Source organism: Ptychodera flava, chromosome 21, assembly GCF_041260155.1.
Source record: "Ptychodera flava strain L36383 chromosome 21, AS_Pfla_20210202, whole genome shotgun sequence".
NCBI lineage: Eukaryota > Metazoa > Hemichordata > Enteropneusta > Ptychoderidae > Ptychodera > Ptychodera flava.
In genome coordinates this window covers 30,552,780-30,571,503 of record NC_091948.1, presented here as the reverse complement: position 1 = coordinate 30,571,503, position 18,724 = coordinate 30,552,780, and the positions used below count along the sequence as shown (strand labels likewise).

The 18,724-nt window shown below is 34.7% G+C and overlaps 1 protein-coding gene across 2 annotated transcripts in view; it reads left to right on the top strand.

Annotated features, from left to right (window-relative positions):
• The window catches only part of LOC139122003 (transient receptor potential cation channel subfamily M member 3-like), a 60,115-nt gene that overhangs the window by 792 nt on the left and 40,599 nt on the right, over positions 1-18,724 (top strand). For both annotated transcript variants that reach the window (XM_070687341.1, XM_070687340.1), the window contains exon 2: positions 15,279-15,358. In XM_070687341.1, the coding sequence (XP_070543442.1) occupies positions 15,279-15,358 (80 nt within the window). The remainder of the gene's footprint in view (positions 1-15,278; positions 15,359-18,724) is intronic.

Genomic DNA, 18,724 nt, shown 5'->3' with positions numbered 1-18,724 from the left:
ATTAAATACAGACAAACAAATAGTATACCTATGCTTTTACGCATTTGCTAGTGGAAAGTTAAGTATCGATGATCTCCAGCGCCAGGAACACCCAGGCCTGTGTACTCGTGCGCTCAGAAACCAAAGCTGATCTGTCAAAAGGCAAATGATCAGGAAGTTGCCTCTGCATAATTTAACATGGGTCAGTGTGCATAGCTAAGGTAATGACAATTATCGGTACTGCGACTTCCATACAATAATCGTTGATGACAGTTCGAATGCAGAAGTCAACGTTATTTCAGACCTGTCATTTCTTTCACCGGGATCCAGTGCACACATGTTTGTTTGACTTAATCTTACGATCACACGACAATTTTGTTTATAAAATGTCAACTTCGAGGACACTCAAACTGGTAACAAGTGTAAATGAAATAAATCAAGTAAATAATCAATAAATATGATCTATTTCGGTACAATCAAATGCCTCCAGACATGTTGCCTACTTTGCAGAAGTGCCCTCCCCCTTTTTTGACAATTGTCCTTGTTCCCCAAAAAATTGATTTATCCCAGTTTAATGTTAGCAGACAGGGATTTTTTCACCAATAGTTTTCTTCAAAATCCCTGAATAGTTTTTTTTCAAGGGCATATCTTGCCTAGTAATATTTGTATTCATTTCAGCAAAAATGTTTGAGTAACTACTCCGTTTGATAGTGCATATATCAAATGATAATGACTTGTAATGTTGGCGCTTACTGTATACTAGACTTGGTTCAAGTCAGTTAATTTCTAAAAACTAAAATCATTTGTACTAGTTTTTCTTGTGTCTCTCCTATTTCATATGAACCTATGTTGAATTTGGCAGCCCAGGCCAGGTTTTCCTAGTGACTGAATGCATTACCTTTGAGTTTGCGCTGTAGTGAGTTAGTTTCTGCCGGATTCACTTGTGATTCCGGGAGAAACTCCCCTGTATAGCGTTCACCGCACTCATGCGTTTCACATGAAAACAGAACACAAATCATTGCCTCTACCCCACTCACACATTTACAAATCACAGACTTGAACCAAGTCTAACTGTGTACCAGTACATAATACATCCTCATAACTCATAGACCTGCACACTAGAAAGACAAGTATGCAGTCTCTATAGCTAACTGCAAATTTTTTCCCAACACATTTAAAAATTGAGAAGATATGATATAGATTTTAGTAATAATTTTTTAAAATTAAAAATAAGTGTTAAATCTTTAATATTATATCCACTGAAAAACACATCTCACACAAAATTGATGAGGTGCTTTTTGCGGACTAAACTGTTTAAACATACTTCCAAGTTCAGATTTAGATGTGGTTATGTGGCAGGTATGGTGCACTTTTTATAATGGATCCCAGTTTTATCAATTTGAATTTACTTGAAAGTCTCTTGTGACTCCATGAGAATTTATTCTCAAAAAACTTTGAAATATTACAATTTTAAATAGCTAAATAACTTATGTGTAATTTTGATATTTCAAAAAATATTTAGACTTGATTGGCATTGAACAGATATCAAATTCAGTGGGATTTGCTGGAAAGTTAGAATTGCAATTTCATAAAAAAATATTGAGCATTATTAACTTTTTCCTTAATAAATTCTGGTCATTGAGAAGTTCAGTCCCAATGCCGAACGATGCAAATTGTTAATATTGCAGGTAGAATTCATTTAAATATATAAACACATCAATCTCACAACTACATCCCATAATTTTGATTTTATTTCATGAAGTCCATGCAATGACTGTTAATGGTCTCACTGCTAAAGTAAAACGTGCTACCGTTAAGGTTACAAATAATGCACATTTAAATGCTAAATAATAAGAAGTCCACTTTGCAATGTAGAGATCAAGTACATGTAGATATACAATTGTACAGTTGGCTTGTACACTAGAAAATGCAAGGTCATGCCACATCTATAGCGTATAACCTTAGTACTTCATTCAAAGTATGCAACTTAAAGTGTTTTCAGAGTGTCTTGAAGGCATAAAAGACCCTGAACACAGACTTCTGAGCAAACACAGAGGAGATCAATTCAACTTTCGATTTTTATCACGCAGCCATCTTCTGATTAACCTGCCACTGCTGAGTATGGAAATAGATGGTTCCCTGATGATTTGACATTGGTTTTCCGCAGCCCAGTCATTTTGGGACGGAGACCCAAGATATTTCATGCCCCACTCCCCCTGGTTAATCTGTAATGCTTACAGTCAATGGGGATCAATGAAACACAAACTCAGTTGAAATACCGAAAGCTTTTTACTGGCTGAATTTGGCAGCTTCTTTCCTGTCTGTAACATTCAATGCAAGAATAATGTCAATGTAACCGTCCATAAATGCTTTGCTTCTCCAAACAGGATGTACATTACTGTTCTCACAATTGTAGCATGCACCGATCAAGGCGCTGGCAAAAATAACTTTCATGCCAATTGTGATGTATCAGAGGTAGTGTCATAAAATCCAGAACATAGTACCTTACAGCTTCAATCGCATTGCAAAGTAAAAGTGTATCAACTAGCATGGACATGTGTAGAAATCTGATTGACTTGAAGAGGACTGAAATGAGCAGAGTAGGATTTCTGGAATAATCAGCGGTTGGAATATCATGAGTTGCAGAACCACATCTGTGATGATAACCAGCAGCTGAATTTACCATTGAATGAAATATCCATCATGCTTCATTAATACTACTACATCAATATTAGCTCAGTGAAGAGTGTTTGTATCATTACAATGTGTGGCAACATAATTGTCTTTAGATGTTGTCACATTATTGAATTTGTGATTATGCTGTCAGTTTTAACTTTACAGCACATAATTACACACAACAACTACCAGGTATCTTCTTAATTATTACACCAACAGCATTATGGTATGCTATAGTTTGTGTCTTTCAAGTTTGGCGAGTAAATTAACCCTTTGAATGCTGTAATTTTTCCTACCAAAATTTCAGTGTAACATTTTACCAATTTTTATGAATTTTCTTCATTTTATTTCGGTAGTTTTGGACCAAATGGCCACAACTTTTCATTTGCTACAATTTTTGACCAAAATTTTGGGAAAATTCTGAAAAAAATTGTCTACATCTGAAAAAAGTTGTTGGCAATATATTCTATCAAGGCAACAAAAGTTGACTTTGGCACTCATAGGGTTAATGCTTGATGGATTATAATCCATACCAAATGTTTTCAACATTCATGTAAATTTCAAGTGTTCAGTTCAAAATAAGGGGAAGCTCAGATCATATTACTGTCACAAGCTTTAATTCCAACAATAAATTTGTCAGATATAATTTTATTTCAGAAAACGGGCAACCACTTAACTGGACTGGTGATATATTGTTATTTGAATGGGTCTGTTGTAGGTAGAGTTGAAAATGTAGATTCTTGTCTGAGGAAAATTCCAAAGTTCAAACTGATCATCGCTGTACATGTATGTATATACCATACATATAACGGTACATAACTGTCCAGAACCATGATATAATCTAGGACCTTCTCAAATAGACTTTTTTACAGTTTCTATCTGAAGCTAAGCCTCAGGCATCAACAGTAGTTTTCGTGGGCAGCAAATTTTCCTAGGCTATTAACTGCTTTGTATCCAGTATTGTATAGGAACAAACTGAATGTTGAGTAAATCCTTGGAATGGCCTGCATAGTTTTCATCATTCCATTCAAGATTACTTTTATGTTGCAGTTTTATTATGGAGTCACACAAGTATTTGTATCACTAGGCAGAAAATATTGAATTTGTTAGCTTTGTTTTGAGGAAATGGCAGGACAGGAAACTATCAGGTGTACTTAAGAGTACCAGTAGATAGCTTGTTACATGATACTCAGTTCACAAGGAAACAGGTAGACGTATCACCCATAATAGCTTCTGTTGTGTTTATCCACTTTTACTATCGGTTACATTGACATTATAGAATTGCATTGTGCACTTTCAGACATTTTGCTGTACGTCGCAACTATTCATCTGATCAAGAACACAAAATATCAGTTGAGAATATTATGTTTAAATAGGAGATAATTATTCTATTGTCAAATTTTTGATAGGAGCAAGATTGCTAAGTGATCTAGACAGACTCAAAGGGAATAAATGTCGACCCGAGGGGGGAAAAAATCCAGCAATAAATATGGACATTCTCCATACACAGAAATAATAGGTTTGTCCAACAGAGTGCCGTACCGGTACATATGCAAACTAGTAATCAAACATGTACAGTCTGTGCAGATTACATGCAGGTTGTCTGGCGTTATCATCTTGAGATTTTGCAGTAAATCTGCTAGGATCAGGCCTCTATCAATCAATCATGGTAAATCTCATATTTTTCTCGTGAATTTTCGGCTTTTTACTTGATTTATCTTTTACCTCTCGATACATCTTTGAATCGTATACTCTGAGACAGTATCTGTACATTGCATTTAGCCTAATTTAACAGATCCATGCCTGGTATATTATAAGTATAACTTGCACTTTACGTGTAATAATGGTTCTATTGAGGCATGGGGGTGTTTGTGGTGATGGTGGTGGTGGTGGAGGTGCATTGAAATCAGTTACCATTTATGTTGTTATTCATTCAGTTATTTATTTATTTATTTACTTAGTATTTCTTTGTAGTCATTTGTTGATTTTCATAAATTGTCTTTTGTGTAGACAAATGTATAACTTACTTCACCTCCATTGCAGTTAAATAATTCCTACATGTTGGTGTGGCTGCATGCTAGTCTACCCAGTATTTACATTGTATGCATGAGTTGTTAGTGTGCATCTACACAACATGGAAATCAACAACGAAGAGAACAGTGTAATTTGATGGCTGTTGAAATACAAATTTTTCAATATTTCCTCCATCAGCTGAGATAATGGTTCATCACTTTATGATCTCTAAAGCTTGGATGCATTTTCTTTGTTGCTATTTGAAAAATTAACAGCCCTCAAATTGTCATCTCATTGCCCTTTGGGGTGATGTCTACACAATGCAAGTAGCACGAGACATGAACAAATGATATGAACAAATCATGCCTGTAGATTGTCCGTGACTGTGCAGAAAGAGAGTGGAGGAATTTCCAAATTTCAGTACTGGGAAATTTTGGTGTGCTATGTAGTGAAAAAAAACAGTCATTCTCAGGTGACAGTATAATGTCTGATTTCCTACACATTTGTATTTCCATGAGTCATTAGGATTCAGAATTCTATTTCCCTTAGCTGTAAGCCTATTGTGCAGAAACACAATGTGCACCATTTTGTGGATGATTCAGTTGCTTGCAGCATTTTATACTGTTAGCCTCATCTTCACCAGTCAATCTGTCACTGATGTAATTCAATCATTTTCAATAATGGTACATTATGTGGGTAAACATGTACAACGTTTCCATTGAGTAAACCATAGACTGAAGGTCTATGAGTGAACTTGAAACAAGTGTCGGTAGTGAATGTTTGTAGTTTGTGCATCAGAAATGCATTTTGTGTGCGACAACCAATTGACCTGTGGGTCTTTGTGCTTGGAGGTGAATCAGAATTTGTGTGCTTTAATTTCCGTCTCACTGTGAAAGTATCGAAAGTAATACAGGATTTTTGTCAGGATGATGGTGAACACTTGCCCTTGATGAAACATTAACGACATTGATGTCTAATATCGGCAAAATTTACATAGCCAACACGTACCCACGGTCTCTGCACAAAGTGACTGTGGTATTAACAAGATGAGACAAAGCTGCTTCATGTGCTAAGTATATACCATGTAGCTCAACCATATGGCTTTTAATAGCTGTTTAATGATCAATAATTTGGTTGCTGGTATTTCCGGTGTTAATTTAAATTGACTGCAGTGAATAGTAATGCCATTCAAATAGTTAGAGCTTGACCATTGAAACTTGGAAGAGCAGTGGTGATGGCCAAGAATGGAAAAAAAAACAATTGGTAGTGTGATTGCTGAAAAAAATTGTAGCCTTTTTGCTCTTTGAAAATTAAAGTGTTCACATGAGGGCAGTTAAGAAAGAACAATAAAGAATGCATGCCACCCAAAATGAAAAAATATCTAATTTTGAAATGTGCAAAAACGCATAAACAATTGAATTTTGGCAGCCCAACCACCCTCTTTTCTAAGATCCAATAATGTTACCCCTTTCACAGCCATTGTTTGGCCCAAACCCATTAATGTCAATCATGAGTGTGGACTGGTTTACAGCGAATTGGGATGAATAGAAGTCAACCATAATTTCTTCATTCTTATTCTACTCCCCTAAGCATTTTGAGATGTACAGTATTCAGCTTGTCAACTCAGCCTGTACATATATAAACTATGCTGTTATTATTGACAAGTAAACTCTGGTCTGGACTAGAATTCAAATGTAAACAATAACTGCATTTTACACAAGATGTTGTGTTGAAAAGCAAAATAGTGGGAGACATACAAAATAAAAATAACACAAAAATTATTGAAATTTATAGCTATTGGCCCTTTATTGTGTCTTGACTGTAAACTTTTACCGTTCTTCAACCAATGATGGAGTCAACTTTTGAAACTCAAGGCCTGCAAAAGAAAAGTTCGCCATTTCAATTCTTTCTTCTACGCCAGGGACAAACAAGTACAAGGTATCCGAGTCCGAAGCTGTAACTTGTAAATGTCTTATCTGTATATTCAGGACAACCTGTGAAAGAAAAACAAAAAAAACACTTGCTGCTGAAATTTTCTATGAAACTTGATCTGTGAAGATACTTTCTACTGATACCCCTTGTGAACTTTTGATATAATTCCTTATGACAGTTCTCAGCTCAGCATTGATTCTATTCTACTTCTTTTTGCAAGTCTAAATTTACATGCACAGATCTTTAAATAGAAGTGACAACTGAATGTGTACAATATGTATGATTAGTGTCCTGAGATAATGGTCAAGAGTTTGTGTAGCAGCTTTGGAAGGACTCTCTTTAGCTAGCTTGGAAAAATAGAAGGTTGCTTCTTGTACATGATAGCTACATGTGTACTACCGTACTGTATATTCCTGATATCTGTAATACATACTTGATTTTATCTGTCATGATACAATTACATTTTACTGAAAATGTTCAAATGAAATTTATATGAATTGACATGAAACGGACCATTAGATCTATGAGTAGCCCCAGTCATGCAAATGACTGACCTGTTGCCATGGGGACAGTCGATTATTTCCCAGCGTCTTCCAAATTTTGCGTCCTGAGCGGCTCTTGAAATGAATGAAATTTGACATTGGTGCCGCTTTGAAAGATAAAGGGAGAGAGGTTTGGCGTTTCTCTATAAAATTGCCACTTTCATGCAGTTTTGCATCTCCTTTCAGTGGTAATAAGGCATGTCATGATGGAATTAAGTGCTGAATATGGGGGACTACAATTGCGTTTGACCTCGCATCAGGAGTTCACTTGCCCTAACTGCCATCAGGTACCCAATGTAGTCTTACATGCTTCCCAGGGCATTAAGTGCCCTGCAAGTTAGGCACGGATATATGAAAATATATTAGTAGAACTGGATAATGCCAAAGACAGATTACAAGGCCTGTGAAAAAAAACAGTCAAACAGATATATTGGTAATTACTACCATTAAATTCTTGTGGTGTTCATGATTATTAATTTATGAGCAAAGTAAATGTAAGATACACTATAATCTATAGACTTAAACTGAAATCTGAAAGCATTTTGGAATTACAATATGTAAAAATAACTGTGACATGTTATGGTGATAATAACCACAATGCTCATGACGTATATTGAGAAGCTTGTATTCTGTATTTAGAGTAAATGAAGTGATGCTATCAGATGGACACAGGTGTGATTCTAGAAGATTTCTATCAGTGCTATTCATTACTAACACCTAATCGGCTTTCGTCACTCCCAGGGAAAATTTTTATGAACTTGCTCCACTGATGGTAGAAAACATTTTCATCCCTTGGAAATCCTCACTTGCGTCAGTTTCTTTGAACACTGGTGTCACTGCTTGGATTGACATGCTGGGAGTTGCATAGCCAAAAATGAAATAAAACAAAAAAATCCCAAGAAATTGTAGAAACAGTCAAGAGTGATAGATGAGAATAGGAAGATTAGGATAAACTGAAATATTTCGACTGCACAAAGTCACATGGTGGTGATACTGTAAAGCTAAATTTCAGAGTTCATATCAAAACATGATGACATACTTTTTAGGGGATTTTTTCAAATCATTTCACCAGAGGAGTTGTGTGCATGGAATCAATAATGGCCTAGGCAGGTATTGAATCACTGCTTATCCTTAAAGCAGTACATGTACATGTAGGAGTCCATCATTAGTACTAGTCTTACAACTGTGACAATGACACTTCTAGAGAACTCTGTACATCTCTAAGCATTGTTATTGAATGCTGTTCAATTATTTATACACACGCATTGGTACATTGAACAGATTTATGGGTCAGTTGAAATGATACAGTTGTACATTCACGCAAGCTCTGATTCCATCCATCTTCAATACATTACCAACTGCAGATTAGTATAATCTGGTTCAGTGTCAATGGTGTACCTAAACTATTTTATATAGGAGACTGATCTGTTTCTAGGTTTTTTTCCCGGTTTGTGATTCACTAATGAGGACACATGTCATCAATCGCAATTATTGCTGTCAGGAGAGAACCATTTGATTTTGGGGTTGGGTGATGTTTTGAAAAAATTGACGGTAGGAGATGAAAAAAATGATCCTGTAATGGCTTGAGAAAAAAAAAGTTGTTCCAATTGATAGATAAAGAAATTGTTGACAGTGTGCTGAGATCAGCAAACTTGGAGATCTGACTCTGTCATATTCCTTAGAGGTGGAGGATATCTTCAACATTTGTAAGCAAATCCTATCTTTTTTGCCAGCATTCCAAAATCTTATGAAGATTCATTGCACACAGTGTTTATGTTGTAATAAAAGACCTGGAAAACATATTTCTAGGTTTATTTGCAATAGGAATTGATAGAATCGGTATTGAAATGCATGATAGAATTCAATGAACTAGTTTTCAAAATCAATTTTCTTAATATATTTCTATATAAATATTTAGAAAAGCGAGTATTTCCTAACATATAATGTAACAATGAAAATACAACAAATTTAGTGAAATAGAAATACAAGTTTTGTTTTTGACAACAAAACACAATGCCTTTCATGAGAACTCTTAGAAAGGAGTTGATAGCACTCAGAGGGATCAGTCAGTACAGCACTCCCAACATGAGTCAGCTCCAAATTTTTTACCAGTTATTTCTCGTACACAAAAGTTGAATAGCAGAAGAATGGATTGTAAGCTGCTGTTTATTGCTACTTACATTGAACAATTATACAAGTTATTTATAGGTACATATTTGAACTAGTGACATGGAGATAGATTTATGAACTGCAGGTTAAAAAATTAGTTACCGAGAAAATAAAGTTTGCACTGCTTCTGCATACGGAAAAAATAAGTTGATGCAGGACTGACGTTAGAAAAAAGGTTCAGTTACAGTGATAGGAAACAAATTCATACATGTACCAATTTCCTAAAACCCCCCCATATCAATGAGTTCCCCCCTTACTTGATGTTAGCACTCTGAACATTGAATAGTTGCAGGTCATCTTTCTAGAATCCATTTATTTTGCCAAGTCTTAGAAAATACATCTTACAGTAAATGGCTAATCTATATGTTAACTCTCTGAGATATTATTTCTGTGGTTTTTGAAGGGGATTCCAGATTCCAGCAAATGATATAGGATTCTGGAACCCCAGTGGTGTTGCCCAGATTACTGGTATTAACAGAAATAACTAGTTGTAGGCAAGTAAAAAACACTGTCAAGAATAACATAGATGATTGAGAAAGAAGACATATACACATGTTCTGTACTGTATGGCGTTCTGCGTGTATGTACATCACACGCTAGAACTTCATACTGGAAAGATGTTGAACACAAGTTTGTGCAACTCATATTTTTTAATATCTGATTGCAAAGAGATGATTTTGTACCATCGTATCTCAACTGCTGTCCCACATGCTAATTGGTTTTCTCCATTATGTGTGAGGCAGCGTCTTTCATTATCAGAAGTAGGAAATTATTTTCTTTCGAAAATAATATCCATAACCATTAATACTTTAAAAGCTGAAATTTCATAAGTTTGATTGCATCCAAGCATAGCTGTCCTTCAGCATTCTTTGTAATCCAAACCACTAAGCACTGACCTAGAAACTTAGAGGTTGAAAATTTGGTCAAAATTGCTTGAAATACAAAAAGTGTTAATGCTGACACCCCTCAAAGATTTGTATGTGAGTGCTGTACATGTGATTTCAAACAAATCAGTGTGTACCATTAGAGCTACTAAACCAGATTCCTACAGCTTTACCTCTACAGGAGGAGAAACATCATGTGTATGTGGTTACCTGTCCAATTTGCAGCTTACCTTTCCATTTGACAATTACATGTATTACGTACCGGTGCTGAGTGGCATTCAGAAAACGTGTGTGTTTCCATTTCACAATGAACTAAAACATGCTGAAGGACTAATCTACCCATCATAAAATATGGCATAGAAATTAAGTGCAGTCATGGAAATAAATGCAATGCTATTCTGGAAGTCAAAGGTCGAGTAAGATAGGACTCATCAAGCCCCTAGGCATTTCTCTTCAATCTTGTGTTTACTCAGCACGCAATCTCAGCATGTAATATGAGAAAACCAAGTTTAAATCCTCTGAGATAACTGTATTTGAGTGTGTGTGTGTGTGTGTGTGTGTGTGTGAAAGTGTGTGTGTGTATATATATTAATACCCCATACATTGTATATACATACATATATATATATATATATATATATATATATATATATATATATATATATATATATATATATATATATATATATAGTACGAGGGATGATGATATCTACAAATTATGATGAAATCTTCAATTGTTTATTTTTGTGGCTATTTTTGCGGTTTCTCATCTTTGCGCTAATAGCACGTTGAGTTGGAATGAACAAGTACACATTTTTTTGTTTCTTTTTGTGTACATGTTTTGGAAAAGCAATTGTACAGACATCCTTAGATCACTAGATAGCCCAGTCTGCATATAAACCACGCTACTAATGTAATGGTGCAAGAAGTCTTTTGTAATACTTTGTCCATGGCATGTACGATTTACTCATAAAATGTGGTTTTAGAATATTTTTCATTGAAACAACCACAGTCATGTTATATACATGTATCATTGTAGACAAAAATCATTTATGATCAGGTAAGCTTGCCATTTTCACATTCTCTGATTTCTCCTGTTGTGGTCACAGTATAATACTGCTTGCAAATGGTACATGCATGTTAGAAGGCCAAGTGTTTGTCAGAAGCCCAAGCTGATTGAACTGGCGGACTGGTGGCCATTTTCCTCATTTTGGATTAAACCGATCTTGTTCTGTGAAACCAACAGTTACCTTCTTCATCAACACATTTGTCACTAAAAATTATTCTCTACATATCACAGCGGAGCGCTATCAGCCATTAGGTCACTTGTTATTGCTGTTCTAATAATAATGATTAAATCATTGATATATAAAACTAGATCAACTTTGCGTTTCTTTTCCATGTTCAGCTGTAACACTTCAGTGCCTGTACCTCTGCCATGTATTGTTATTTAATAAAGACGAGTATGTGTTAAAGAATAGTATGGATGGCTATTACTGTAATAAGATAAATTGAAAGTAGGGCGCTTCAAAAATTGTTGTTCAGATTTGTCTTTTGCCCTGACATCACGTGAAATCAGGTCCATGCTAAGCATATGGGAATCTGTAGATAACTGCAGGTGACACGTGATAACTGTATGGCAGTGGTGTGGAAATGACTGTCCTCATTCATGTCTAGTACATTATGGCACATGGCGCTTCTATTCATGAAGAAACATGTACTGGCAGATGCTCAGGGCAGGATGGTCAAAGGCATGTTGAATGGTTTGTCTTTAGATTTGAGATTTAGACTGCATCTTTCTGTACTTACCATGGGTTTTGTTATGGAAAATTTAAAAGTTTGCACGTGACTATCATGTTGTTTTGAACATACTAGATTTTTTTCCAACGAATCTGATGTAATACCTGTGAGTGTTGTCACCACATGTCTTACTGTAGTCCAGCTGGCCCCCATAAATAATAGCTTTTGATTGACAAACTATTTGACTGGACAATATGAATTACCCCTACTATTTACAGATAGCTATTTATTAGTTATTGTTAGTTTGGGGTCACAGAACGCCCTTGTTGTAGTGCCCTTTGACGGTGTCCCCACCTATTTGCCAACATGGTATGATCAGTGAAGTGAGATATTAAAGTCATGCTTCATTTAAAAATTGGACGTTACGATGTGGCGTCGGTTTGTAAACGGTACGCCCGCATATTCTTCACACCTTTGCCCTAAAATTTTCTAAAGATCAGATTGGCCACAATAGTGATGGATGACTCTCCGCCTTTGAAACTTTCATTACAGGTTGCAAAGTAGAAATGATATAAGGCACAATGTAATGGTGCTCCGTGATTTTGAACCAATAATTTAAGCATCAAAAATAAACTTAACCTCCAAAATTGCATGGAACCATTTTCATGATGGAAAGTACTGTACTGCTCATACAGGAAACCAAAAGGCCATATGGTATCCCTGTACAGTATGAACATGTACACAAGCAATCCAATACCCAAAGGGAATGTATCAGTATCAACCACAAGACAACTTTTTCCAATGCAGCCAAACATTTAAACAACACACTTGCAACCAGTTGAAACCAGTGGTTGCAAAAAACCAGTTGAAGGAGAAATGAAACATACAATCTAATCCACCTTTCAGCAAGAGCTTAGAGACAGACATTGGAAAAATATTCCGCCACCCTCTTTACAAACATTTCACCCACAATTGAAGACTCCACAAAATATTCAACAGGAATAACGTATATGTGATAATCATCATATACCGGTATGTGAGTTAAAGCCTCAATTGGAATATAGGTAATTAGTATGCTTTATCTTAGCACACAACAAAAATTTCATTAAAATCAAAGGAAGCGCACTTTCAGCTGAGTTTCAATGTTGGGATATATCTGATTGTCAACTTCAACAAACCTGCCAATCAAAAGGTGGTATTTATCACGCCAGACAGGACTGTGGCCAGACCTTTGATAGTACATCCAACACATGATATGCTAAACATGTGCAAACATTGATTGAATAAATTTGCATTTTGGATCTCAAGTCCAAAGACAAACCATTGAATATGTCATGGTCGATCCCATCCACAGTGACATGATTCTCACACAAATGTAAGAAATGTACATGTAATCATTGTTTGACAGAGAAGCTATTTTAACTGATGCTGACAAATCAAAAGTGTTTAATACACTTTCTGACTTAGTCCAAAAAACCTGACAAGATAAACAAGTTTTATATGTCAAACTTAAGACCCACCCACTGTCAAAATGGTACTTGCCCACTACATAAGATGTATCCACACAAAGAATATACCAAAGTCTCTTTGATGAGCGTTGGCGTGTGTGAAACTGAAGTTACAGACATACTGAATACCTGATGTGTTTTTCCGTGTACTCGATGTTAAGCTACTCTGGGAAGACACGCGAAACTGCGGTGTATATAGATGTACATATACATGTACCGGGGGTATACCTTCGTATGTGAATATATTACTATTATTATGCTCATCTTCATGTAGAGTAAAAGTAATGTCTGGTGTTTAATACTTGACGATTGCTGATATTCGATGATTGACGATTCATGAAATGCATGAAACCTGGTTTGTAGACATTATCACCTGTACAGTAGAACAGTAAAGCAACTCATAATTCTATGTTTATGGTATATGTACATTGCATTATGCTTCCCCTATATATATATATATATATATATATATATATATATATATATATATATATATATATATATATATATATATATATATATATATATATATATATATATATATATATATATATATATATATATATATATATATATATATATATATATATATATATAATCATCAAACAGAAGAAGTGTCACTTCTTCTGTCTGATGATTACAGGATGCATGAAACTTATGTAACAGATATCATTACTTTGTACTTGAAGTAATTTTGTGTTATTATTTATAACGCTGTGCTTTAGCAATGAGCACTGTAATTTCCCACGAGGACACCTGTATACTTATATATATATATATATATATATATATATATATATATATATATATATATATATATATATATATATATATATATATATATATATATATATATACTTGTTTAGTTCAAGATCAGCTGGAGTAGAGTGCTCAATACTAGAGTAGAGCTAAATACACAATTGAGTTGATCAGGATAATCTAAAATATTACATCAGGATAATCTAAAATATTACATTTCCACATCACAGCCGATCACAGCCACCCGATGAGTGTAGGCGGCTCTGCAGCCTATACGAAACAAATTTGTAGTGGAAATGTAATATTTTAAATTATCCTGATCAACTCAATTGTGTATATATATATATATATATATATATATATATATATATATATATATAATATATATATATATATATATATATATATATATATATATATATATATATATATATATATATATATATATATATATATATATATATATATATATATACCGTACTCTCTGTGCCCAAGTTCAGAGGTTGCCATAAACCATTATGGTGATAAACGGGAGGGCACATTGTATATATTTTGTATATATATATATATATATATATATATATATATATATATATATATATATATATATATATATATATATATATATATATATATATATATATATATATATATATATATATATATATATATATATATATATATATATATATATATAACTTGAATTTTGACAAAGTAAATATGCTGATCCAACTAGCAAGTAATCAGCTGGTTGAATTGAAATGTACATGTACTGGAAAACATAGTGAAGCTTTCCATATACATTACTGTTTTACAGTAGATGATTTATTAGTGTTCGCTAAAAGGAAACCTTGGTGTTGAGAAAACTCAGACTTGTTCTGACAAGGAAATGTATACCTGACAGAGAAAGTTAACATCATTTTCAGGGTTGACTGCATTCTATATTTATAAACAATTATATTGACGCATATTGGTACATGTACGTTGTACATTGTACAGTACATTGTACCTGCCTAATTGGTTGAAATTGAAAGTATAGTCATGGCTGTTTGCCATCTACAACTTGATTCTTGCAGGCACAGAGAGCTTGGATCGAGAAGACCTTCAACAAGAAGGAGTGTGTGAAATTCATCGGTAACGTGGGAGAACCAAGGCGGTAAGTACCATTCAGTATTCTGTGTTAACTCCTCATCTTCCGACCTTGCTGTTTGTGAAGGATTAAAATTCTTGTCCTTCGTTAGGGTCGCAGTTGTGATCTTTGTGGAAATTGGCTTTCTGTTCAATGTTTTACTGATGTTTGTTTGAATATTGGCTGTCAACTGTATTTGATATTTATAGATGTACCTTAGTCTTCTTGACTGAGGCTGAGACAAACCAATGCATGCTGGGATTGCTATTCAAGCTGTTGAACAAGCATTTAAGATTTGTAATTTTCATATCAAAGTACTTCACCTTTAAAATGAAAGCTCTCTACTTCGGCTCATATAGTATAATGCTAATAAAAATTCCTAAAATTATTATCATTATTATTTTAGATCAAAATTTGGAGTCCCTGTGCTACTATTTAGATTACAGTGGCAAATTAACTGAAATTTATCATCCTTTGAAATTCAAAATAACTTCCAGTGTCTTAACTTATCTTGTTGGGGAAAAAAATTTTGATTAAAACACTGAAAAATTATTGAAATTATTGTTTGTTTTCTCAGGGGGGGGGGGGGTGTTAGTTCAATTGAAATTGTGCACACATATCCCTAAATATGTAGATCAAATTATCTTCCACACATTCCTTTTCGTTTTACAGTATATTTATCCATTTGTTGCTATCAACAATGTTAAAAATATATGCTAATTTTTGAAATACCAAAATTATACCCTCTGTAGATAGTTATTTTAAACCTGAATTTCTCATGTTTTTTGATGTCAGGCTTTAAAAAAAGGGCTGTCAACAGAGTTCAAGTTGGTTATGAAAAATGAGGATAAATTTTTCCAAAGAGGATTCAAATTAGTGCACATTAGCTGTAGGAGTTGTAAGATTTTGCCCATCTGAATTCAGTGTCAGTCCGCAGGGTATACTCTGCCTCAAATCTCTGTCCACATGACTTCTGTGAATTATGTGCCAGTGAACGTGCTGTGGATGGATATCACTTTTCACTGTACTTGTATTGATGTTTCCATAGCATGACAAATTGATGGGAGAGCTCGGTATTTACTGGAAGTCATTGGAGATTCCCACTTCCATTAAATGGTTTGAAAATCATGAATAAGCTACTAGCACAAACAAATAATTCAAGCTGTGCGATTTAGTATTTCAAGCCTACTGGTATGCTGAGATTTTGAAATTTCTGAATCAACACAGTATGAAGAATTTATATTTTTACTCACTTGTACTGTTCATCTGTTCATATATGATTTCTCCATGATGTCTTTTATATATCTTTTTTGGTAGGTAATTTGATGTGAAAGCCACCCTTTCTATCCACACATGAGGTCCACAAATGCAAATACCTGTAGGGCAATTCTTCATTGAACTTTCACATAAGAGTTTAGAACAAAGTGGCAAGTATAGATCTTGCCGATTCCTAGTTATGGTGAGAAGGCGTTTCAAAATTTTCAAAAAGAGTCAGAATTTGAAAATGCAATGTATATGTACGGTAGTTATCGGTACACCAATTGAAGGCAAATTTTCACAATTTTTTCAAAGCCATTGATGAGTTCATAAAATGGACAGGTTTCCAGGTGAAGTCTTACCAGTTCTTTTCCTACCTCCTTCATACCAGTACCAGTAAATGGTGTTATTGCTGTCTCCTGTCCACTGTCTGCCTGTTGACTGTAATCTCATTCAATAATTATCTTTGAAGCTTTAATGCTGAATGTCATGCACTGCCCCTTGGTGCTTAGCATGTTCAGAAGAAGGGCTACAGTTGTATACATGTATGTGATTAGTTGGGTAGAGTTGATGTGTACCTGTGTCCAATGAGATAAACCAATGCATATTTACCTAGCTTCCCAATACGGTATTATTTCAAGAATTTCGGGACCCAATGTTGCATGCATGTAATGTACTCATTGTGTGATAGCGTGAAGTCTTTATCCTTATTTGTTTCTTGAAGTAGTTGTGTGCATAATTAAGTCTAATCTGCATATTTTGCCATTGAATGCGAGACTTGTGTGCAAGAATTGTCCAGTACCAAAAGCCAAGCAATGTGGTATTTTGACCAAGATTAAGTATATGGTGTGAAGTTCACTGTCAACTATATTTGCCATTGATAATGAGTCATCTATAGAATTGCATGAATAATGAACAATCATTAAGTATATTTTGCATAATTGAATACTATGATGGTACATCATGCTTCAGACATTCATGGCTCTGGAGGGACCGTGAGGCATTCAATGAGAATAGCATCGTATACATGTACAGTAGCTGCATTGTATGCATTTTTACTCAGTTCTCCTTCAAAACCAGTGCATATTCCACAAAATGTCCAAATTAATTAGCCATTTTTCCAAAGTGTAAACATAACTTAGGCAATGTATCCGCAATGAAGATATTTACTCAGGTGAGGGTATACCGGTATATGCAGTTATGTGCATACATTCATGAAATGGCCACTTTATGTGCGAGTATTGAATTGCATTTCATGACTGGAAAAAAAAAATACAGCAGAGGCCTTCTATCCAACCCCCTGGTCCAACCCCCTGGTCCAGCCCCTGGTTTGAATTCAAAATTAGATGGTTTTAGTGTGAAATGGGAGTTTAGTTTGTGACAGTTTGAAATGAGGGCAAGATACTAAACAAGTACAGTAATGGTTCCAATCTATTTCAACTGAAATTTTAGAATACTTTACAAGACTGTCAACAGCTGCTTTATTTGGCTAATGTAACATGAGAAAGTTCAAAGAAACAACTGAATTTGTCCCCCATGCCTAATTCATCTACATTTTTTACTTTTTGGCTATGAGAAAATGCCATACAGCACTCATTATGTGGTTTCTATAGATCAGGCATTGTTTTGTAATCTCAATAGCTGACCAGTACCGGTATTGATGAAAGGAAACAGTTTACTGTAATAGGAGAATGGCAGACATTTTTAATTTTTGAAAAGATAAATTTTTTCAACATTTACAACTGTTTTTTTCATACTAGTACAACATGTATACATGGCTTATGTCAAGAAATGAACAAGTACTCTCTTGTCTAGACTTGCTCCAAGTCTGTGAGCATACAAATATCAAAACAGAGTATTGAAGGAATAAACTTCAGTAGACTGTCATGTTAGTGGTAGGCTGTTGCTTAGATCATGCCCACTACTGGTGTTGCCAAGAAAAGCCAAGTGACTGGGGCCAGTCTACTATTTGCCTTATTTCTGTTTTTCTGGTGTACATGTAGCAGCAAAGACCATGGCCTCACAAAATGCCTGCTTGCACAGTACTTGACTGTGAAATATCTTTCAGTATTCTAGTGTTACTGCCAAACCCCACAAAGTTGATTAGTGACTTTCATTCCTAAGAAAGAAACAAGG